The sequence below is a fragment of the Haemaphysalis longicornis genome, unplaced genomic scaffold (assembly GCF_048455015.1).
Source record: "Haemaphysalis longicornis isolate Haplotype H1 unplaced genomic scaffold, Haemaphysalis longicornis Haplotype H1 scaffold_5, whole genome shotgun sequence".
Classification (NCBI taxonomy): domain Eukaryota; kingdom Metazoa; phylum Arthropoda; class Arachnida; order Ixodida; family Ixodidae; genus Haemaphysalis; species Haemaphysalis longicornis.
In genome coordinates, this window is record NW_027526385.1 from 43,424,272 (window position 1) to 43,448,397 (window position 24,126).

General features: G+C 48.4%; 2 protein-coding genes and 1 pseudogene across 2 annotated transcripts in view; 2 read left to right on the top strand and 1 right to left on the bottom strand.

Annotated features, from left to right (window-relative positions):
• The first annotated feature begins 2,755 nt into the window (after positions 1-2,755).
• LOC144139659 (ATP-binding cassette sub-family A member 17-like) lies at positions 2,756-20,919 on the top strand. The gene is made up of 5 exons (XM_077671952.1): positions 2,756-2,946; positions 7,145-7,262; positions 9,045-9,199; positions 12,548-12,703; positions 20,674-20,919. The coding sequence occupies exons 1-5, from the start codon at positions 2,863-2,865 to the stop codon at positions 20,917-20,919; spliced, it is 759 nt and encodes a 252-aa protein (XP_077528078.1). The 5' UTR covers positions 2,756-2,862.
• A 1,103-nt stretch (positions 20,920-22,022) lies between these two features.
• On the bottom strand, positions 22,023-23,687 carry LOC144139660 (uncharacterized; annotated as a pseudogene).
• A 287-nt stretch (positions 23,688-23,974) lies between these two features.
• The window catches only part of LOC144139661 (ATP-binding cassette sub-family A member 17-like), a 69,485-nt gene continuing 69,333 nt past the window's right edge, over positions 23,975-24,126 (top strand). The window contains exon 1 of the mRNA XM_077671953.1: positions 23,975-24,011. Within this exon, the coding sequence (XP_077528079.1) occupies positions 23,975-24,011 (37 nt within the window). The remainder of the gene's footprint in view (positions 24,012-24,126) is intronic.

Here is a 24,126-nt window from a genome sequence, read left to right on the forward strand (position 1 = left end):
TCCTATCTTGTCATCGTCCACGACTGTTTAACGCCACGTTTTCATTTTTCTTGTTAAACTAGCTGGCGGTCGCGGTGCACCGGTTAACCACGAAGCAACGTTTTCATAGGCACGCTCAAAAAACTTTGGAAACTCTTCAAACAACTTATTTTTACAGCAAAGCTGTAAATGGCTAGGATCCACCAGATTGACTCCGGTCACAGAACGATGTAGACAGGAATCGCTAGCGAGCGTAGCGCCACGTTGCGGAGCCCCACTCAAATCCCCGGAACCGTAAAACTGCACGCCACAGCCCCGCGGCATGAAAAAAATCAAACAAAATTAAAACGGTCCTAGGGCCTTTATAAAGCATTCGCCGTGATTACCATACCCGCGCTATAATAAATTTCTTCCCACGATTCCTGTGTTTTGTAGCGTAAGCTACACTGGCCGAGGTTGAGCAGCTTCGCGTGTGCCGTGAAGGGCCGTTCTGCGCAAGCGCGAGGGGCATTGGATTGGATTAAAGTGGATTGGATTGGATTTTGTTGCGTCATAGCCACGGCAGACGAACTGGCGCCGGCGCGTGCCCAGGTGTGCGCCTCAATTGCGTAGTAGCCAAGTCTGACGCTGCGTCGGAGCCGCTTGATAGCCGTTTCACGTGGCTCGGGAAGAGCCGTGCTGAACATGCGCGAGAAGCAGTGACTGGACAGGACTGGACTTTCAGTTAATAACCAGGAACAATGCTCAATCGCAAATTGCAAACAAACGTGTTTTGCTTCGTGCACCCCTTTTACTACGACCCAGTCAAACCTCACGTTGAAGCTCGGCACCGCAGCTTTGCTGGCCATCCCTCTTCGCGGGGTGGAAGGGCTCTGAATTTTTTGAAATAATGGTAAAATTAGTAAAATCACAGTCACTAATGAATTACCCCCCAAATATTAACATTGTTCGTAACTACAACTTTGGCCTGCGGAATAGCTGGCACAACCATTCTGTCAAAAATACGCTGTACTTTTTTTTTCCTTGGTTTTAAAACAGCCTGTTCTTATTTTCCACTTACATAATTGCACACTATTCTTGGCGTTTTTGTGGCGCTTTGTTTAAATCTGCGGTCACTAAAACGTTTCAATCCAAGCCAATGGTGAAACGAAGGCGAGCGCGATGTATAATGGCGGTCCATGACGACACAGACGACCTTGATGTGAGCCACATAGACGCTAGCGCCAGATTCCTCTCTAGTGTATACTCTAAGAAACTCTATGGTACGTGCTTATCCAAAAACATCGGCTGGGAGGCAGGCTCATCCGTAGCCCTACGCTAACACTTGGAGTGAGCATCACGTGTCTCCTCTCGCGAATTGAGCTCTGATGCCAGTTTCAGCGCGGGTGTTACCATCCCGACGACCACCTCTATCATAGTGCGAAATCTGTCTTATTTTGCGTAAACAATCTGCTTTAATTTCGGATGAAATAAAATATTCGTACAGAGGTGCAAAGGAACTCGCCATGTGAATTGTGGGCCTGTCGCACTGGGTCCACCGTGCCAGGCATCTGTTTGGTATATGATTCCATTTTAAGCTATCTAGATTAAGAAAATAGCGTTTACTATTCGCGCGTGAAACGGCTGCAACACATTTTTCTAAAGGGTGCCACGTGCTGGAAATAAGGTTTATCTCGCTAAAGAGCATGCACAGGTGAAAATAGCCGAGATACAACCAAAACTCCAAGGTTAACTTCTCGTAAGTGATTCCTAAGTGTATAGGTAATAGAAAGTGCACAAGCTTAATAAACCAAAGTAGTGAGCAATAATAGCCATGCGACAAGCTTGCGCGCGGTCTTTTATCAAAACAATCGCGCCATCTGGACAGCGGTAGTACAGCTGTTTTGCAGGCAGCCTCAGAGGTTCATCATACACACGCCAGGCTTGATTGCTCTTGCGATCAGAGTGTAGTCCTCAGAAATAAAATCCACGAATTCTTACTGTGGTGATACCTCATGGCCAACATAGTACAGCCTCCAAAATTTTTAACAATATAACGGGGGGTGGGGGGGGGGGATTCATTAAGAAAGCAGGGAAAAGAAAAGAAGTGGGGATAATGTTGAACTCAGTCGGGGAGTTCACCCTCATACAACCCAGTCCAGGGAAGGGAAAGGGGGGTTTCAAAGGATAGGAAGAGAGAAAGAGGAAAGAAGGAAGAGAGCGGGGCGCAGTTTATGCCGCGTTCGTCTCGTCCGAGGCTCAACAGCTACAAACGCTGCACTAGTCCTGCCACAACCAAGAAGTTGGGGAGGTGCTGGAAGACCTCCCGTCGTAAGGCGTTCGATCCCGTGGGGAACAGGAAGTCCTCCAGCTTGTGGCTTGGTGCACCGAGTCGCTGGAGTGCGGCTCGGAGCTCCTCCCTCGCGGTGTCGTGCTCAGCAGCGAAATAGGCGAGAGTACGCGCACGCGCATAGGGCTATCTGCTGTATGAATGCCGACTGCTACACTGTTCCCTTGAGAGTGGTACACCCCCTGCCACTGCATCGAATGATTTTGTGCCCCACGCTGCTTATCTACCTCTGGCGGCAGCGAAACGGCGTTTCAAGATAAGAAAAACAGGGGTTGTTTTGCCCTGAGAAGCACAGCGGAGCAGACGACGCCGCCACAACAGACAGTTCTAAGCGCGTGCGCGTACCCTCGCTGATTTTGCCGGTGAACACTGTGATAAGGCACTGAAATGGCAATCGGTCGCCGCTCTCGCTATATTATTAAAAATTTAAGAGGCTGTAGATATGTACTGCGCACCCCGCAAGTTCACGCTGACTGCGCCTGAGTGCGTATCTCTCCAAATATTTCCAGCCCAGCTGCTGGTATCCTCCAAAAGTGCCACTCATACCACCGACGATGGAGCTGCGGTTCAAGGACGAGCGCTTCGAGCCCGCGCCCAAGGACGTCTTCCCCGTACTGCACGTCGAGGACCTCACGGTGGTGAGTTGAGCTCTATGCATACCAGCAAAATGATGTGTCGCCGAGTTTCACTCGATAGTTTTGCGTGAAAGGGCCCATGAACACAAAAAACTGTGTTTGATTCATCTGTCATAGAGATCGGTAAAACACGAAAGGGAAATGTGCAGCGAAATCAGCAGCTGAGCATGATTGGCGGGTCGGCGGCTGTCTTGTGGGTGTTCTTGGCGAGCGACGTCCGGCTGGCGGGTCGCTTCGGCAATAGTGTACTGGTGTCGTCCTTCCCGTGACGGATGCGACGTCAGTGAAATTTTGGTGTATCCCGGCATAAACCACTTTCGTGTTAAAATATAAAACCCGAAATCGAACAACCCTAAGTATAAAGCTAAAACGGAAGACTGGGCGAGTTGGTACATGTTCATAATAACAGCGCTACCGACACAGACAGAAAGAAGAGGGCACAAACACGGCGCTTCTTTCTGCCTGTGTCGGTAGCGCTGTTATTACGAACCTAAGTATACTTTAGTGCTAAAGATTGCTTTCCCGCAAGAAGACCCTCTCTGCAGGCGTGCACCCTTTACAGGCCACTTGCTTAGTACTAAATATTGCTTCCCCGCAAGAAGACCCTCTCTGCAGAGGTGCACCCTTTACAGGCCGCTTGCTTCGTTGCACTGGCGTCATTTCCGTGACGGATATGACGTCAGAAAAAACACGTTTCGTATTAAAATTAAAATTGGGCTCAACAAAAGGCTGTTATGTCCAGATAACACAATACAGATTGTATCGCAAACTTGAAACAAATCGACATTATAAAGAAAACGTATTCAACAGTGGTGGCTCACCAACCCCATTCCGGCAATTTCTGTATGACGTCACACAATCTTGTTGGTGCGACTGGCGGCCGCCGATACAGGTCACCGGCAGAAACAACATAACTCGGAGATTGTAGTGGTGCCCCCAGTTCCGTTTGATCGTGTCACTTGAATGCTGATACGTAGCTAACACCGATAAAAATGTTATTAGTACGTGCCCATAACTTGTCACTGCTGCCCATATTACGTCACTGTGACTCCAAATTGGAAAGTTCAAGGTGTCTTGCGTTATTTTCTTTTTTCGTAAATAAACGCCTTTTGCGGCTTTAATGAATTTGAGTGATTTACCAAAGCTAGTTCTTTCAAATTAAACTTTTATTTTGTCTTGTGAGGCCACTTTTATGGATTTCGGGTGTTAAATTTGGAACTGCGGACAAAATAGTGCCGCCAGCATAATTTTCAATGGCCGTTTTCAAATTGCTGATTCAGGTTTGACGTTGCGGTCGGGTTGAGGGCGCGGAGCGACTGCCACCTTTTCCGAACTGCAACAGAATTCAGGGTGAGAGAATTAGAGGGAATCCGAGATTTCGGTTGGGAGATTACTGCAAGAGCAAAACTTGCGTTGTTCAGGTATTCAGCAGCGTCCACATAACTAAACCCACGTGCCCCCAATGCGGGCGCGCGCGCGTGTGTGTGTGTGTGTGCGTGCGTGCATGTGTGTGCGTGTGTGTGTGTGCGTGTGCTTGTGTGCGTGCGTGTGTGTGTGTTGTGTGTGTGTGCGCGCGCGCGTACGTGCGTGCGTGTGTGTGCGCGTGTGTGCGTGTGTGCGTGCGCGCGCGTGTGCGTGTGCGTATGTGCATGTGTGCGTGTGTGTGTGTGTCTGTGTGTGTGTGGGGGGGGGGGTGTACTGCAGTGGAGCTGTGGTTCACTTGCGTCCGCTCCAAACGTCAACGGGCGCTCGCCGGAGAACGGAAGCACCGTCGCTGCGCAAACTGTACGGTTCGCGCGAGGGAAACGTAGCTAAACGTTAGAGAAGGGAGGCTCTTAGCGGAAGGGAGAGGGAACCGCATCTACGAGAGAACTGCGCCCTGTGTCGGTGGGTCTGGGAACCGGTTTCGGTTATTCTAGTGCGGGCTAGTGCGTGCGAGACTACTGCGGGGCCGGTCTAGTGCGGAAGCGCACGCTCTGCGCCTCCCCTTTAGCCCGGCCGTGTGCGAGGCCACCTGTGGGTGTGGGAAGCTGCCCCCACCCTTCCGTGACGCACGACCTTCAGTAGGCGGCTCGACCAACAAAAAGTAGCGCTAGTGGAATGGTTGGGGTATTTCTCAGCGAGTACCACTGCTCGTTACTCGCACGTGCCTATACACACGATGCATGCAACCTAGGAGCGAGGGTAGGCAGTCTCGGAACCGCTGAGCCAAGGGAAACTCGTGTTCTACAGAACAAGTTTCAACCAAGGAGGTTGTATAAAACTTCTGGAGTGGAGGCCGCCCATAGCGGGCAACGCGGGGAGGTGAAGCCGGGCGAACCGGTCGGCGGCCATATTGCCGTGGGTAGAAAAGGCGCTGCGCCGGCAGGGACGCTGAAGTGCGGTCGCGTTTTTTTGGCTTTACAAGAGAGAAAACGATGGTAAGCTAGTATATCGATTACGATATTTGAGGGCAGACTGAATTTTGCCTTACGCGTAAGGTTTTGACGTAAGATATGGTTCAAGCAGCGAGTTCGCCTGTGTATATCTTACGGTGGTCAACAGAGCTGTCGATGCGGGAAAACGCGCAGCGCTATGCTAAAGGCACCACCCCTGATTTTATTTCAATAAACAACCTCCTTGGTTTCAACCGCTCTAGTACTGGACGCCCTTTGGAAGTAGATGGGAGGCGCAGTATCTCTCCTCGAATGTTCTTCTATGTGGCGACAACGTGCACACTTATCCACTAACACTGGGGACGCCCCCTACACGACTTTCCTTTCGTCAGAATGCGTAAGAGTAGGGGTAGCGCACTGGGCAGCTCAGAAGCGAAAATCCGCTCCCTTGTGGGTACAAGTCGGGCATTTCCGGTGCACACCCAGCGCCATCTACTGATTCTCTTGGTGAACTGTTTTGATTCTTTTATGAAACTGCTAAAGGAGCTCCGCTGTACAGACTCTCTAACCTAGGAGTAGAATCGGGGGTTTAGGAACGAACATCCCAGGTTAGGGCTCCAGCAATGTCAATATTTTTTTCAAGACCCTTGATTTTTTTTTTAATTCTGGCATTTTTTTCGTAAATAAGAGTGGTTCTGTACCTTCTAACTCAGTTTAGAGAGGGGGGTGGGTGCGGTATACGAGTACGTTTAATTAAAGGGACCCTGCAGCACTTGCCATCGACTACTCGGAATGTTTTGGGGGGTAAAGTTTAGTGTCCCGACAATCTCCTCCCGCAAGAACTATGAAAATCCGCGCTCACTATCACCGAAACTATATACGTGCGATGAGAAATCGCGCATAATCGCTCCCTCTCAACTCGACCGCGGACAACGCGACGAAAGCTGCGCGCTCTCTCCAGGAAAAAGAGGGGGGGGGGAAGGGGGGGGGGGGGGGGCTCGCGGCGTTCTTTTCGGCGGCCTTCGATATATCATAGGCCCGGGAGTTTTCTCCTTTTCTCCGCAACTCGGAGGCGTCTATTTCCGGTCTGGTGCGACAAAAAAGCAGGCATGGCTGGCTGCTCACAAGTGCGCACTCAGGCTGGTAGGGCGTTTTTGAAACCATATACGTTTGTTGTCCAGTGGTCTCATTGAAAGGGGCGGGGCGTATTAAGCTCATGGCTCAATCTTCGCGCGCACTAAAAACACAAAATAAACGCCAAAACTTTGCGTACATGTTCAGGCATAGGAGAGGTTGGTACACAGCGCCGACGACGGCGGATCGTCACAGGAAATGCGAGAAGTATGCCGCGAAGTTGACCAGCGAGGGCTAATAGGACAGCCATGGCCTCAATGACGTCGTTTAGGCCATGCCAGGGGTGCAAAATTAGGAGATTTTAAGAGAGCGCGGTTGGTTTTTCCGCGTCGTCTTTCACAGCAATTTGCGCCCTCCACGCTTCACGAGCCCGCTTAATATTTGGCTCAGGTATTCCTGGCAGTGTAATCTAAACGTCGCGCAAGTTTACTTGCACTGCACAAAGAGTGTTGCAGGGTCCCTTTAAAGTTTTTCATCGCGCCGGGAGTACCGGGGTACCTATCTTACGAAACAATATTGCAGCTCGGAACCGGAAGTTCAGACTCAGTTTTGGTCACCCGGGCCGCCATCTTGAAGCCTGTGTCAGAACCGTGCGTCATTACGTATACACAAAGCAAAATAAGTGATTTCTCTCTCAGAATGTGGCTTAATAGCAGTGATGAAGTAACTGTGCCCCTGATAATCCCTCGCAGTCCTACGGTGGCCACGAAGCACTGAAGTGTATCAGCTTCCAGGCGTTTCAAAACCAAGTCACGGTTCTTGTGGGCAGAAACGGCGCCGGCAAGACGACCCTCATGAACGTGATCGCTGGTGAGTGCTTTGCTCCATTTCCTTTTCCATTCCCCTCCTTTAAGGTATTTGTCTGCATTTTAAGCTGGCATTATATATGGTTCTGCTTTTAGAAGAAGTACTTAGCTGCCCTGTCACACGAAGAAGGCCGCCCCTCTCACCCTCTCCCCGAAAAAAAGTTTTTTAGCTCGAAGGACAGAAAACAAACGCCGAAATACTCGCCCACTATAGGAACGAGCGTCGCAAATACTCATTCCCCCACCCGAACTTCTCTCGTAATGAATCTCATTACCTCCCGGCGACTACAGACTAACTCCTACCCACATAACACCCCGCTACATGCCATGTATCCCACTCTACACCCTGCCACATGCAGATCCTGCCCCCAACCAGGCACCCTGTACCACATGGTATGGGAGTGCCAGCAATCTCCTACTCAAAGTTTATTCATCATCATCATAGCTCGAAGCGCGAGAATAGACCACTTTATGGACAACAGATACCACCCGGCCCGAACTTAGATTACTTCAACCGCCCTACCCCCATGCTGGTATTCATCGATGGCCACACCAACACGTACCACAAACAACACCGAGATCAAACGCTTCCCTGTATCGCCCATGCCTGCGTCCCCCTCTTTGCTGGTCAACTAAGGGGCCTTACGGTCAACAGACCTCTACCGACATCTACATATGAAACGAGTCAGTCGGCGATTTTACTCAATACTCAATCTGTTTCTTGTAAAGTCTCGTTCATGGCCCAGCAAGCTAAAACCTCTTCACCCACCGCGTATAGGCTAGATACATTACGTGGCCAAGCACCTCGTGTCCCATTTGCCTGTTACTTAGCTTCCGCTACTGGGGGCACCAATCACCAAACCAAACCCCCTTCCTTGCCTTTTAACATCCTTTCCTGGGAGGATTGGCCACGCCTGGTCCTGGTCCTACGCCCAAGAAATCCTAGTGGCCCTCTTTCTGGTTTGTGACGGCCTCTGGAAGAACTACCGATCGTTCCTTTTCCAAAGGGGCTACTTCACGACGACCTGTTTAAGGAGCAAAAGTTGCTCTTTTTATCTTAAGAAATTGCACTCATAATTTCTCGCTAAGAAGCACAGTGAGCCATACCAGCTTCATGATCCTTGACCTCAAAGAGACAATTACTTATAGTTCCCTCCACAAGTTGTGAGGAGTGTATTGTGTGCGTGGGGTTCATGCGCCCGCACGAGTCACTGGACACCTACCGTCATGTTTTGTTTTTAACACGAAAGTGTTTTATTCCCGGACACACGAAGATTTTACTGACGTCATATCCGTCACCGAAATGACGCCAGTACAACGAAGCAAGCGGCCTGTAAAGGATGCACCCGGCACACAGGGTCTTCTTGCGGGGAAGCAACCTTCAGTAACAAAGAGTACGGTATACTTAGGGTTGTTCGTTTTCGGGTTTTTTATTTTAACACGAAAGTGGTTTATGCCGGGATACACCAAGATTTCACTGACATCCCATCCTTAACGGAAATGACGCCAGTACACACTTGCGAAGCGACCCGCCAGCAGGACATCGCTCGCCAAGCACACCCACAAGACAGCCACGGTCCCGCAAATCATGCTCAGCTGCATATTTCGCTGCACGTTTCACTTTCGGGTTTTACCGATTCCTACGGCAGAGGAATCAACCACAGTTTTTTTCCAATTCCTCCCAAACTGAAATTTCCGTCGAATATTTTTCCTTGGGCGACAAATTATTTAAGGTGCCCCTCTTGAAGATAACGGGAAATGGCAGCGACCCTCCCTTCCTTTGCAGGCTTGGTGAAGCCATCCTCCGGCAAAGTATACGTCTATGGCTACGATGTGGTCAAATACGCGAGCATCGTCCACTCGGTGATGACCTACTGCCCTCAGCGTGACATGCTTTTTAGCGATCTCACCGTCTGGGAGCACCTGATATACTTTGGCACGGTAAGCGCTCTGGGATTTATTCTTTCGGATATCATTTTCACCCTTAATTTCCCTACATCTAACAGAAGGTCGCCGTACTCCGTGTAAACTAGGGGACAAGTTTAGTTGTGGGAATAAGGTCATAGAAAAAAATTTCTTCGCGGGAACCAGTGTGTAGGTGCGACTCATAGGGGGTTCCGTTGTTGTTTCCGTTAGGTTGATTCTCCCATCGCGTGAAACGTGCCGTGAACCCCCTGCCGCGGCTATGACGCAACGTGGCGCGGCTATGACGCAACATAATCCACTTTAATCCAATACAATCCAAATCCAATCCAATTCAAGCCAAGCCAATCCAAGCCAATCCAATCGAATCCAATCCAATGCCCTTTGCGAGAGAGTGTTCGCTATCGGAGAGGAGAGGGGGTGAGCGGCGGAGAGCGCAGCTCGCGTGGCGAGGAGAATGGGGGAGGGGTGTGGACGGACAACAACGCCGTATGGAGGGACAAGGCGAGTGAATGAGATACAGTCGCATCTAAAAGTGTTCGTGTACGAGGGACATTTGGCCTAGTTTGCGACTTCTAGGGTATAGCGGGACCAGCCGTATAGTTAACTCAACTAAGCGGCAAGCTTGCAGTTGAAGTCAAACACGAAAAAAAAAAAAAAACAGTCGAGTACACGCCACATTTGGGGCAGTCGGTAGCTTGTATGGTATATCGGCAGTAGCCGTAGTTGCCCACAACTGAGTGGCAAGTTTACAGCTCGGTCGAACAAACAAGAATAGCCATGTATGAGGCGCATAATGCGCAAACCGCGCAAAGACGACGGACTTAGATAAAGGGGCAGACAGGATGCACGCGGTCTTCCCCTTCTTTAAAGTTCGTTGTCTTTGTGCTGTTTGTATATTATGAACCAGTACCAACTTGCCCACCTCACACTCCATCTGCATGCAAAGGGGACTTTTGGGATAGTTGGCCACCAGTATGGTTACTATTGTTGTCGTACTCGTACTTGACCTCAACTAAGTTCTCTTTTAAGCATTTTGAATAAAACTGACGTTGAAAGCGCCCGTGTGTGGCAGATATTTGGGCTCGTTTGTAAGGGCTGTGGTAACTGTCCATAGTCTACCTGACCCCAACTAAAAGACAACTGTAGAAGCTCCAAGCAAAAACAACGAGCATTTACGTAAGACGGGCAGTAAGGCCAATTAGTGGAGCCTGTTTTAACTCACGAGAAAAGATATCCTACGAAAGAATTCACGAGAAAAGATATTGTAGGTAAAACAAGTTTAAGAAAAACTTAACAGGGAAAGAGGAACCTGACTGTCCTTTGTGTACGCCAGTGGCGTAGCCAAAAATGTGTCTCGCGGGTGTATACGCCGCCGCCAAAAAACACTCCCTGAAGTCAAGATAACCTGCTTGAAAACATCATTTTATTTTCATTTTCTTATTTTTTTTACGTATTAATATACCGATGCAGATTGTGAACAGCGTCCACGAAAAAAAAAGCGATAATGCCGAGGGGAGTTTCTTATTTTGTTTTGACATATTAATATGCCGACTCGGAGCGCGAACAGAGTGCACTAAGAAAAGCCGAAATGCGGAGGTTACAGTACGGGGGAATGCACCGCTCAGATAATTTCGGGGGGTGTTCTGACACCCAAACACCCACCCACCTTCCCCCGGCTACGCCCTTGATGTACGTCTCCGTCTTCCTGCGTGTTTTTTTTTAACACGAAAGTGTTTTATGCCGGGGTCCCCCACGATGTCACTGACGTCATATCCGTCACGGAAATGACATCGAGAGAAAAACTTCCGTTGACGCGGCTGCGCCGGGGTTTGACCCACGAACTCTTTCGCCGCAACGGGAGGTACGAAACGCGCTCCAATCTGCGCTATGAACAAAGGCGTAAATAGGAGGACGAACGCGCCTTATATCCTTCTTCAGATGGTGCTGCCGTGTAGGAGAGGCGAAGCGAAGTAGTGCATCATGACGCTATTGAGCGCCGACAGCTGGCGCCTCGATGCCAGAGCCGACGTGTTTGGGGGACGCGCAGCGTAAGTTGCGGGGAAGCCTGTAAGCCAACGACGCCGACTTGCGAATGCCGCGGTCGTGACCCGGTCCGCTGCTCCTTTCGTTGCAGCGGACCGTGTGTTCACCAAACGACTCGCTGACAACCCGTTTGGTTTCGTTCGCACGGATGGTATGCGAGCGCCTGTGGTTTCAGTCGGATTTACGCAATGCTCCGGCGCGTGCAATCCAGTGTCTAACGTTGATGCGTATAACTGTGCCATACCGACGAAATATAAATCGATGCACAATAAACATTCAACTGCTCCTGTGGAACCCGTTCCTATGGAAGAGGGATCAACCACATTTTTAAATGCGGAGCATTTCTTAGGCTCGCGATGTCACTCATCGATGTTGTCGGCGCCGTCCACACGCTCACTGAGCATGCGCGTCGCGTCGAGGCGCAGGTGCGCGTCTCTCCCCCGTACCCTCCTCGCTCTCAACAGCAGGTGCGGCGGTGCGGGAGAAGCGCGTGTACCCCGTGCGCTCCGTCGCTCTCAACAACAGCTGCGGCGGTGCGGGGGGAGCGCGTCTGTGCGCGCATGCGTCGTAGCTACCCGTGCGCTCCGCCGCGCTCAACAGTAACGACGGAAGGGCGTGTACACGTGATAACGGCGTGGTGGGTGCGTGGAAAGTTCGCGCGCTTGTGTACGGAAGTGTGCGCATGCGCGTCTCTCCCCCGTACTCCTCTCCCTCGAACGCGGGCGGTGTGTATATAAGCGGCGGAGCGCGCGTTCGGAATTCAGTCAAGGGCGTCTTTGCTTGGCTTTCGCTTGACTTGACGCTTTGCTTGACGGCACCAAGCAATAAAGACAGACTTTAACTTTACACTCCTTGCCTTCGCTTCTCCTTCATTCAATAAATAGGAATAATAAAGACGAAATAACAATTAAGCATTCCCAAACCATACCCAATTACGCAACATTCACGCGATACCCCCACCACTCTGCGACGCATTTACTCGAGTTCCCCCCGTGGGAAGATGCGGGCGGGTTTTTCTTTTTTTTTGCAACATTACAGTTTTGTTACGAAAAATATAACTCACTGTGGTCCGCTTTACTTTTCAAGTTGGTCTTTGAGACTTATTTATTCGTGATATTATCAAAATAACCATTCATTCCGCCTCACTCACAGAGGCGTCTTGAATTGATGTCATTGAAACGTGAAGTTGTGGCAAGAAAGATTATTCGATACGATCCAGAGTACTTTGAAAAGGAACTACTCTGGCCCCATTCGCTTGCGATGATATTGTTGTCCGTGTTTTTCGGGTTTGTCCACGCTTCTGTTCAATGTTGCTTTTAGCTCAAGCAACTGGAACCCAAAGACCTAAGAGCTGCCGCAGAGGAAGCTCTTGTCCTGGCGAACCTGGAAAAAAGCGGCAATAGGCTCGTGGAAGATCTTAGAAGAGGGTCACTCAAGAGACTGGGCATCGCTGTTGGATTTTTAGCGAAACCTAAGGTAGGTGCTTGGACCTATGTATGTTGCGCAAGAACTTCTTGCCACAAACTTTATTACAAGTTTTGGACTCTGCAGTGACTAATTCAGTCCCTTTCTTCAGACCTTGTAAGCAGTCTTTAATAAACGCCTTCGCGAAGTTTCAAGCACGCGGTCTCATTTCTCCTCTCAAGATAAAAGGTGCTAGAAGTTGCAAACTGTTAGAAAAAAAATTAACGCCAATCCACTCTGTGAATGTGTTTGGAAAGCAAAGCGGTAAACGGCACCCACAATGCTTACCAATGCGACGTCACATAATTCAATCACTTCGCTCCACAAATATTGAAACCAGAGAGAAGTGAAATTCACTTTGCATACCCTCTACCCTCTACTCTTTGAAACAGATCTTTACGAACCCATGGTTGAGTGAGAGCCAAGGCGATTGCTGCCTCTTTTGCTGCCGTCATGTCTTCGGTCTTGAGTGAGGCACAAGCAAGGAGGTTGGTTCTGAAAGTAGCCACGATGATGGCGTACTGCTGCCCTCGATGTTGGGAGGGGTCTGTGTAGCTAACTGCATGATACCCACCGAAGGGGGTGTTGAGTGCTTGAGCCCGTGCTTGTGGGCGACCCGCGTAGCCTGAGGGGTTCCTATGTCTAAGCAAAGGGAGCATCTTTGTTCCTTGTCGCCAAAAGTCCAGGAGCTGCGGAGTGACATTCTGTGCTGCCCAGCGAACCTCGAGAAAGATAAAGCGACCCGCCGCAGTTCTGCTCATTCGGAGCTTCTGGATAGAAGGATGGCCCTTTATCAGCTCTTTCACCGTGTCGTAGAGCCCCGTGCTAAGCAGGGTCTCTGTGGACGCACTCATTGGAAGATCAATGGCTCACTCAACCGCCTTTTTAATCATTATATAAGGCATGTTTGCGTCCTCCTTGCCGAGAAGAAGAGAGTGCGCTTGACGTAAGTGATTCTCGAGAGGACAAATGCATGAACTAATCGAACGGTATGGGGTTCCTTGAGGCCTCACTTCTTGGTGGCAACTCGCCCGATCATGTGTATGATTTATTGATGGTGTGTTTGAGGCGCTACAAGGATACGTCACTATTGGTGTTGGCCTGAAGATGGAGACCCAGGATCTTGATGCTGGGGCTTGGAGTGATGGCCTGGCCATCAAGGAGTATTTGAATGTGTTCCTTGAGGCATCGATTGGCGTGAGGGGGCACGACAAGGAGCTGAGATTTTAACGTGAACACTGGAAGCCACAGGCCCATTGGCGTACTAGAAATGAGATGACATGGGTTGGTGTGAGCTTCGCTTAATAGCTTTCGCGTGGCATTTAGCAAGAATGCAGGGGTTATACCCCTAGATGTGCTTGGTGAGCGCACCACTTGTCTTCCCGATTTCCGCGTGGGCTCGTAGCTTAATCGGTAAGACAACGGGCTCTTGCTTTGTTGCTCTGTTAGTTCCAGGTTCGATTCCTGGCGGTGCAGTAAATTCTTTTATTTCTTCGCGGGAGTTTTCTGGTGACACCAACGGTTGCGAAAGAACCCTTGGGGGGTAGAGGTAGAAAGCTTTGCTTTAAAAGTGTTCCAGTTAATCAGGTTACGTACACCACTGAATCTTGAAAGGTTAGCAACACTTTTTCGACGAACTCAAACTTCTTGTGTACAAAGCTCAAACCAGGTCAAGTCCACAAGCCGAAGAAGGATGAAAAGTGAGTAAAGAAAGAAAATGCTCGCAAAAATTGATTTTGAAAGCAATTCGTTGAGAGCAAAACTAACACATCTAGGCAATTAACAAAGCCACTAATCTAATTCTGAAAAAAAAAGCTGCAACACGTGTGCAGTTTATAAACAGGCGACTCTCGATAATTTAAAGTTGCCTAATTGAAATTTTCGTTAATTGGAAGTAATCAACTGGTCACGGTTATTTTACATGCAATTCAATCGAAGAAATTGCCCTTTATGTGATGCCAAGACCCAGTATACCGCTTCATTGGAAGTTATTTTGGATAAAAATCAATGTGGCCGTCATTGCTCAGCAATTAAAGAAATTAAAGCCGTTCCACTCAATGTGAAAGCTGTCGAAAGTGCAAAGCAGTGATTCGCCATGATGGGCTGCAGCGCCGTTATCCGCTCACTGCTGAACCCAATGCATTTCAAATTTCCCGCCTTCGCAGTACTCACCCTCCCCCTGCCTGAAACTTCGCCAGCGGGAGTTCCGTTCTTTTAGGGGCGAAGCTCCTTAGGGCGTGGGTCTGTCCATCCTCGACGTATGTATGTAGCCACCTTTAGTTTAGTTCTTGGATTGTTTACTATATGGCGGTACTTGTATATGATGAAAAGCATAGGTCGGCATACTCACTCGTGAGTACACTCATTTGTACTCATTTGTACTCAAACTCACGAGTGAGTACGATGATGAGTGATCACACACCCAGAAAAAAATAGTGAGTACGATGACGAGTGAGTATAGGGGTAAGTCCACTACTCGTGAGTACAGTACTCATGAGTACACTACTCATGAGTATGAGTACTCATGAGTACAGTATTCATGAGTATGAGTACTCATGAGTTTGAGTACTAATGAGTATGAGTACTCATGAGTACACAGCACTCATGAGTACACAGCACTCATGAGTACACAGTACTCATGAGTACACATCACTCATGAGTACACAGCACTCATGAGTACAATACTCATGAATACTGTTTTTGCGAGTGCTTGCACTCTTGAGTATATGCATTCCTGAATACAGTAGTGCAAACAGTAGTGCAAACAAGAAAACGGACGACAAATGCTGCCACCCGAAGACACGCAGAAAAACACAGTTTACGGCCACGGCTGCACCGACAACCCCCGAGCTCCCCTGAGCCCGACCCGGCCTGAGAACAAGAGGAGACACCAGACGCAACGCGAGTGCTTACGTTCCGTTTTGATTTGTCACATGTACTTGCCTTCGCGCAGTAAGTCGCCCAACGACAGTGCACCGCGTCAGACGTTTTCTTCCTCTGTCCTGATTTATATGTAACCTGTGTTTTTCTAATCAATTAAACAATTTATTTTTTCTACTTCGTCTTTCATTCGAGCTACGACCTAGCTAACAGTGCAGATAAGTTGATTATTCGTGAGTAATACAAATTGAGTACTCATGAGTGCAGAATGAGTAGTACTCATGAGTGCAGAATGAGTAGTACTCATGAGTGAAAAATGAGTAGTACTCATGAGTATTACTCATGAGCAGTAGTACTCATTGAGTACTCATGAGTACAGATTGAGTACTCATGAGTACAGAGTGAGTACTCATGAGTACAGATTCAGTACTCATGAGTACAGATTGAGTACGAATACTCGTGAAGACAAATGAGTTTGAGTACAAGTGAGTACGATTACAAATGAGTATTTGATGAGTGAGTACGAGTGATTTTGTGAACAGACGAACTTTTTGAGTCTGAGTTCGATTGAGTACAGCGTGAATGAAAAAAAATGTGATTGAGTTTGAGTGAGTTCTTTCTGTTTTGCCGACCTATGATGAAAAGATGCGCTTGGATTGTTTACTAGATGGCGTGGCTACCTCTAGTTTAGTTCTTGGATTGTTTACTAGATGGCGGGGAGCGTTGTAATAAAATCCGTTCGCTGTTGGCGCGCGCTCGGAGTCGCCCGATGGATAAGGCTGCAGATGTGCGAGCCCGCGAGGCAGAAGCGCTCCGTGAAGCTGCGCGACGCCGCCGCCAAGATCCTGCCGTACGAGAGCGGGAGGCCGAAGCGTGTCGGGTGGCTGCGCGACGACGCCGCCAAGATCCCAGCGTTCGAGAACGAGAGGCCCAAGCGTCACGGCAACGGCGCGAGGACCCTGCCGTACGCGAAGCGGCACGGCTGCGGCGCGAAGAGGATCTCCAAAACGTCAGAGAACGGGAAGCGGCGAGAAAGCGCGCGTATCGGCAGGCAGACCCCGATGCAGTGAGAGCTCGTGAGGCGTCTGCAAAACGCATCAGGCGAGCTCAGCCCCAAGGTGCCGACGCGCGGTTTAAGCGAGACTTTCTAGACGTTACGTTCGGACACAGATGTAGTGGGCCAACTTTCACTGAAGAGTCACGGTTTTACCGATCATTTCCCCTCAGGAGCTTCGCCCACTCATCATCATTCACCCCGTGGATATGCTGTGAATTTTTTGCGCTTGCTTTAATTTCGTATGCTGGAGCTGTTTTGCGTCATTTCCAACGCGCCATTTTTTTTTTCTTGCGGGGCTGGAGCCTTTCTGTGCCATTTCGAACGCGCCATTCTTTTTCTTACGTTTTTTTTCGCTTACTATCGTAACAACCAACCAAACGAGCGTTCCTAACTAAATGAACGTGGGGGCTTCCGATTATAAACACAGAGTTTGCGTAAAATGTGCCTGCAACTTTCTTTGCTCTAAATAACGGGGAGATGTATGACAAGCGCAAGCGGTTCACGAGGTGTGAACGGTTATGACTAAATTTAAACCGCGTGGTTTTCGAAGCCTCAGCGACACTCCCTGACGCGGTACAGAAGGCTCTACTTGGGTCCGTTATCTCGCTGCGCCGCCTGATTTCGGAAGTCACACCGACCGTTCACGAGCTAAGACGAGAAGGAGAGCCCATAAAGTGCTCTGCACTTTAAACATTTAATCGCCAAAACACCGCCGTGCTCTGCAATGTGTCGGCGCCATCGCAAATGAGGTAGCGCCTTGTAAATCGGCCGGTCTGCTGATACACGCGCCAGCGTACGAATCCCTCAATTTTCAGCTGTTCAGCCTTCTTTGTTGCGCACAGCTCCGTGTGAGAAGTTTTCATGTGGAGGCTTCTGGCTTCGAATTTAACGACAAATATGAACTTTCAGGCAACACGTCGTATGCTCGAACTGCCGACGAAAGTGGATTATGAACAAAATCAAGGAGGGAGACGTGTTGCGGTCTAATGGAAATGCGTCTATTGTGCTTTCCGTTTAATTAAAAGTTAGCTTAATTTCGGTCCCCATGCGCTTCGTCTTAACGGGAGTCGCCCGTATTGCTAACCACTGTAGGTGGTACTCGCGTTAGATTACTAAACTATGAGTGGTTCTCTCTTGGAAACATAACAGTATTTTTATAGAGCACTAATAAAATAGATGGTCTGCTGAGTGGGACACTTTACAATGCGGAGATAATTACGAGTGTTAGAGAGCGGTCAGAGATACACGTGATTCATGTAAGCCGAATTACCAGTAAGCTTCAAGGGGAGAGGGGCCCTCCTTCCGGAGTTCCTTTTGCAATCCATCATAAAAACAACAGCGCAAAAACTAGAAAGGACGGGAAGACAGAAACAAGCCACAATCCTGCGACAATCTAATGACCCGCAGGACCATATCAGCTAGACAGCACGGCTTCCCACTTCTCGGAGGTTCTGTTGAGTTGGGAACTGGATGGTGCTATATACTTGTATTTGTGAATAGGATCATGAGACTCGATGGAGGGTGGCGTGACCGCTGTATAGTGGGCATTTATTGGAGTCATATAGACGCTGGGGTAGATGGCACGTGCTTGCGGCAGGAGACATCCCGCAGTGTCCTTTCCGGTTAGATACTTTTTTTTAATAATATCCTGATTGGCTTACGCCAATTAGAAGCTTCCATAGTGTAATAAGACGTGACACCTTCTGCAACTGCAAATGAAGAATATAGCGCCCTTTTGCTCTGAAATCTGCTATTACTCTCATATCGACAGCTTAGTGATTCCACGAAATGTGTGTCCGACGTCACCTCATCAATGCTAGAGCGTGTCTTCAACCGTATTTCGCGAGTAATTTGTTTCCTAGGTGACTTCCATAATCTAACGCATTAATTTTACTGCAAAAGCATTAGTTCAATATGTTGGTCACAAATCTCGCCTCCGTGGTTCAAAAAAATGGCCGACGGAAGGTACGAAAAGTGGCGGACTGTTCGAATAATATAGGGGTCAATAAATACTCGGAATGGCGCCAGAGTTCTCGAGGATGCTCCTATAAACGCAGAGTAGAACTGAATGGCGTGACAAGAAATTTTGGTAAACTTCGTGCCAGGTGGGATTCGAACCAAGGTCCTCCTGAGTGCAATACGAGCAGTGAGGGAGCTGGATGGCCGACAGAGCGCGATGATTCTGGCTGTCTGATGGTAGGCCTAGCTAATGGGTTGTGGTCTTCGACTTACAACGTGTTTTAGAAACTTGTGCTCAGTACGACAGGGCAAATTTGACTATGGTAGTTACAAAACTAGCAATTAGGTGAGTAGCGACGCATACGCCCGCTAACAGCGCATAAGAAGGGCTAACACAGCTGCCAAGCTTCTCATAGTTACCGAAGAAAAGACTGTCGCAAAGGTAAAAATAATGGTGGCGATGATGATGATGATAATGAGAATACGCAAGCTTGCTACGGGACGCATGCTACTGTAGGCACAACGTGATCAACGTGCTTAGAAGGAACGCGCTGCATTTCACTCGACTCTTGTTCTGCCGATTTTATCGGTACAGTGTGTGCGGCGATGAACACTGAACCGTTTACAACATTAGTACTTATAAAACATGGCAGCTCGCAAGGCACCAGCTATTAATGCTTCATAATTGAGCACTAATGCTCTTTCACGCACTACGGTATAAGTAGTGCCAGAGTCCTGGTAGTACTAAGGTGGTGGTGGTGGTGATGATGATGAATGAACTTTTATGGTGCAAGGCCGACTAAGGGCAAAGAGCGCCAAGGAAACGTGTTCAGGTGTCGATTTTTCTTGTGCGGAGAGGAGGAGATAAAAACGAGTGGGAGATTCAACAAGCCAATTTATTATTTTCCGCTTTTCATAAAAACCTAGACAAACTCATACACGATATTATGGTCTAATTCCTAGATAAGCGCACGTTACGACAGCGCAGTTGAGATTTATGGTAACCCCTTTCACTGAGGGGTTTAATTTGATCCGATTGTGAGGTTTAACGCATCGGCGCTACACAGGCGATGAGGCGCGCCGTAATGGAGGGCTCCGGATTAATTTTGACCACACGGGGATCTTGCGTACTGCTTTAGCCACCCTCAAGCAGTACGCAACTGATTTTCGCCTGATGTAAACCCAACCATGGGTTCAAACAAATAAACCTTTGATTTGATTCAATTAGATTTGATTTAACGTGCGCCCAAATCTCGAACACACGGATGTTTTCGCTTTTCGTCTCCATCAGAAAAGCGGCAGCCGCGGCCGCGTCCTTGGGCTTAGCAGAACAACGGTGGTGTTTTATTTAGAAAAATGAAGTGCCAGTGCTGTGCAAACGAAGCGCGTACAGGACGTGAACTTCTGCTTGAGTGGCATTCTCAGTACTCAGTACCGAATAACGAGTTCTTGTAGCATTGGAGAATGAGGAAGTTACTGAAGTGTTTGTGTAATGTATCCCACCTCGCAGGCCGTTCAACGGCGTCCGTGGGTCTTAGCGCTGTGGAGTCTTGCCTGGCTTTACGATATACGATTATAAATGAGTTTGCGTTTCCCCACTAGTGCGTGACTTTTCTGTGTCTGAATGGTGCTTTTTTTTTATTCCTCGCCTGATGCGTTTTTTTTTTTGTGTGCTCTCGTGATGCGTTTTTTTTTTTTGTGCTTTCTGTCTTTGAGTAGCTATTTATGTCAAATTTCGGACTCAGTTTTCATGGATAATACTTATATATGTACGGGCGACACAGATCTAGCGGTGTATTTTTCTTTTACGTTTCAACTAGTTCAGCAGCGCAATTTTGTTTTTGTTTTTGTTTCAGGATTGCTATTTGTATTTATTATTGTTCAACTGATGCACTGTACTGCAAATACGCTAATTGAAGTACGCTGTGCGACATCTACTGTTTGCAAAGCGGGCGGCACGGGACCAGTCAAACCTACTTTTGGCTTTTTGTGTGGTATTGAATATTGAATCGTGGGATATTGAATGAAGAGGAACTTGAATTTGAATTTGAAGTGACACGGCCTCTGTTTCTCTCCTCATTACCAGGTGGTGCTTATCGACGAGGCGACGTCCGGTCTGGACCAGCGGAACACTCGAATAATTTGGGATATCCTGCTACAGTCCCGGGGGAAAAACACCGTCATTTTGACGACGCACAATATGACCGAGGCCGATGTGTTCGCACATCGTGTAGTGGGCCTCAGTGCGGGAACCATTGTGTGCAACGCCTCGCCACACTACCTCAAAAAAATTTACGGTACGCGAAAGAAACGCAAAAAAAAACGTGGTTGAACGCGGTTAAACACCGACTAGATTCAAGGCCGTAGGGCTGCCGCAGTGATGTCAGAGGGTGGGGGCCCAGTTACACCAGCGAATGCGGTGGAAAGCCAGTGTGTCGTGCACGTTTTAAGAGAGCCAACGCTCCCGCGTTCGCAGTTGCTGTGGCTAGATTAGATCGAATAAAGGATGCGGGGGAAAAAATTGGCCGCGTATCTGCTCCTTTCGTTGCAAATGTCGTCAAAAGACGATAGTCTTAAACGTCTTTTGCCAAGTAAATGCCTCCCTTCGCTTTCCCGCTCACCTCTCATGTTGTTCCTCTTGCGTCGCGCTCCTCCCAAGGTAAATACGCCAAAGGTTTGCTTAAATCATTTTAAATTTCCCGCGTTCCACTGCTCCAAACTGGGTGTCTCGATGCCAACGCTGCCGTACGGCGAAGACGCGCGTTAATCGAGGCGCCCTACTTCAACGTTTATAGAACCGCGTTTCCCAACTCCACGTGCGTTCCAAGCAGAACGTGGAACCTATCTAGTAGAACCTTTCGTAACTGTTGCCGGCTGATTTCTTAAAATGGCGCCAGAAGCTATAGTGGCGCGGGCGACAGCAGATGACGGCGGAGTGAATTTTTTTTCTGCAGTTGATAAAGTATTTAATTTCGTAAAAGTCAAGCATGTATGATTTTTTTATAAAGGAACACTGCCAATGTCACTTCTGTATTAATTTGCTGTCTTATATTTGCGTAATGTCTTGTTCTTCTTCAACAATGTTGACAAGTATGAACATTACACCGGACTTAGACGGGTAAATTTAGCTGTGACTATATAAGACTATTGCGCAGGCATTGTTTTACTTTGGCCGGGTGGCTGAATCGAGTCACAGACAGAGGCAGACAGACAGACCAAAATTTCTGGGTTTAAGTAGCACAAGAAATACTATCGTCTTTAAAATCTTATTGAGCATCCTAGCATTGTTCCACGGAGTAACAAACTACTGCATCCGGCTTGTGAAAGTTTGGATGTTCTAGCTTTACCTCCACAGCGATCGAGAGAATCAGACGAATGATTTCAACATCTTGATTATCAAGTGCAATTTATTCCGGGGAGAAAACCACATCCCTTCTACTTGTTACTCAGTGTTTGAAGCTTCCTTTTCTTCGATTTTGCACTGGCGTCACGAATGTCATCATTCATTTAGGAGCAGAAGCTTTTCAGCAAAATGTTCGAACTGCACCGCAAAATGTACCTAAAAACAATCTCCTTCGTGTGTCCAGCATGGGTCAAATGGGTCAAATGGGTCATCAAATGGGTCATCAAATCAAATGGGTCATCATCAGTGAGTATAGCTCCACAGTGAAATCTGTCGCCACTTGACGCTGATTGGGAATGGTTAAGAAGTCTTCTCGTCTTGACCATCCCTCAACGACTGCGTAGCTGTGTGCAACGGCGTTGACAGCAAATATTGAGGAATGTACGAGTCCACCTCTGTCAAGCTCCTTCACAAGGTCGTAGTTGGGATCCTCCACGGAGACAGTGACTTCCTTGTCAATGGTTGAGATGTCCCTGCACTTCTCGTATTTCAGCCTTCTCAAAGTGGAGTAAACGGAGTATCCTGCCACGTACACCAATACCGGAATGATGTCCTTCATCTTAGACAAGGTGTCTTGCGTGACAACCACATTGCAGTTAGCGCGTGCTGCACCCTCGTCTCTGTCAAGGTCTTCCCTCTGTTCGTCTCTGTGACTCTCGTGCTGGGAAGGTTTATTGACAGCCGGCAGCGTGCTTTGCAAACGCATCTTGTTTTCGCCCTTGTAGATTTGTCGTATGGACACGTGGTACTGCGAACCTGCGAGTTGTCTGTATTTCCCGAAGCGGTCTTCCAGGCTGTCGGCTTGGATCTTGCCAAACAGAACGTAGAGCATTTTGAGCTCGGTGAGGCAGTATCTAGCAATTTCCACGAGTCCATGAGTTGTTTGGTGGAGAGCAGCGCGAGTTTCCTTGATCAACTTGCCACTGTCGTACTGCGCAGTTTGATTCTTCCACTCGTCCAGCCAATCGAAAAGGTTGTATGGGAACTTGCGGGTCATCTAGAGAAGACACCGGACTTTGGAGCTCATCCCTCAGCCTTTTCCTCTTGCATGGTGTCTGGACATTCACGATCCTCCACAACGACAGCACAATATAATTGAAAGCCGCGGTTCCCTCAACAAACTGAAGGTTGCGCTTTCTCACAGGGCGGGAGGGAGGGAGTTGTGAAATACCTGCAGCGCAAGTTTTACATTTTGTTTTTCAATGTCCGTCGGAAAAAGCCCTTTCCGAGCCAGCGTGTGAGCATGCATCAGTAGCTGACCAACCTCAGCGTTGTACACATCTCTGATGGTTTGCAATGATGCCGTCAATATGCGCCGTTCGGTTGTGTGTTCTGAATCCATCTTGGAAAAAAAAGCACCGCTGGTCACTACTTTGCTTCAGCCAGTTGTTTCAGATGCACTTCAAAATATGAACTGGGTCTATCACAAAAAACAATGGCCTTGCAGGATCACAAGGATGCTCATAAACAAAGCGAGTCTCTGAAGACGAGCCAGTTGGAGAAGACCGATCAAAATGCTCCATATCTTTCCTGTTGATTTTGTTGTTGTCGGTTACAACGCATACAACTCTGTAGCCAATGTTTTCTAAGCCAAAAATGACTTCTTTTAGTACCTCTTGTAGAAATTTCCCGTCTGCAGAGCGGACATGGAATATATGGGCTACCTCTTTGAATTTCGACGTGAGGCTCTGGACCATAAAAACAAGAGCGCTATTAGCCGCCTCTCGTGAGTTGTGCGCAATGCCAGTGATGTTTCCGCCTTTGTACTCAAAAAAAGGCTTCATGTGGATTTCGTCCATCATTAGCGCGTTGGCGATCATCCAGGTCCGATATCCTCTTCGCCATGTATCTCAGAAAGATAGACGGCTGGTGCTCAAGCTGAGGGTTCATTTTGTATGACGAGCGTACTGATCGGATGGTTACAGGATGCGGCATAATGATGTTTCCGGAGCTGCGGATGTTTCCGGAGTAAGCGTGAGGCGAAATGGTAAAAAGTAGGCAGGCGAACACCGTGACGTCCGGTGAGTAGCGTCTTCGCACCTTTTTTTCGGACAAAAGGTTGAGCTGCGCGATCAAAAATTTGATTGTGTGGACATCATCCTCTGCTTCCTTTTTACAAAGCTTGGCAAGCAGCGC

What these genes read in the sequence shown, in the direction of transcription:
- LOC144139659 (XM_077671952.1), top strand. Translation starts at nt 2,863, where the DNA reads ATGGAGCTGCGGTTCAAGGACGAGCGCTTCGAGCCCGCGCCCAAGGAC. An exon ending in ACGTCGAGGACCTCACGGTG is followed by an intron (nt 2,947 to 7,144) that starts GTGAGTTGAGCT and finishes AATCCCTCGCAG; the next exon opens with TCCTACGGTGGCCACGAAGC. An exon ending in GATTTTTAGCGAAACCTAAG is followed by an intron (nt 12,704 to 20,673) that starts GTAGGTGCTTGG and finishes CCTCATTACCAG; the next exon opens with GTGGTGCTTATCGACGAGGC.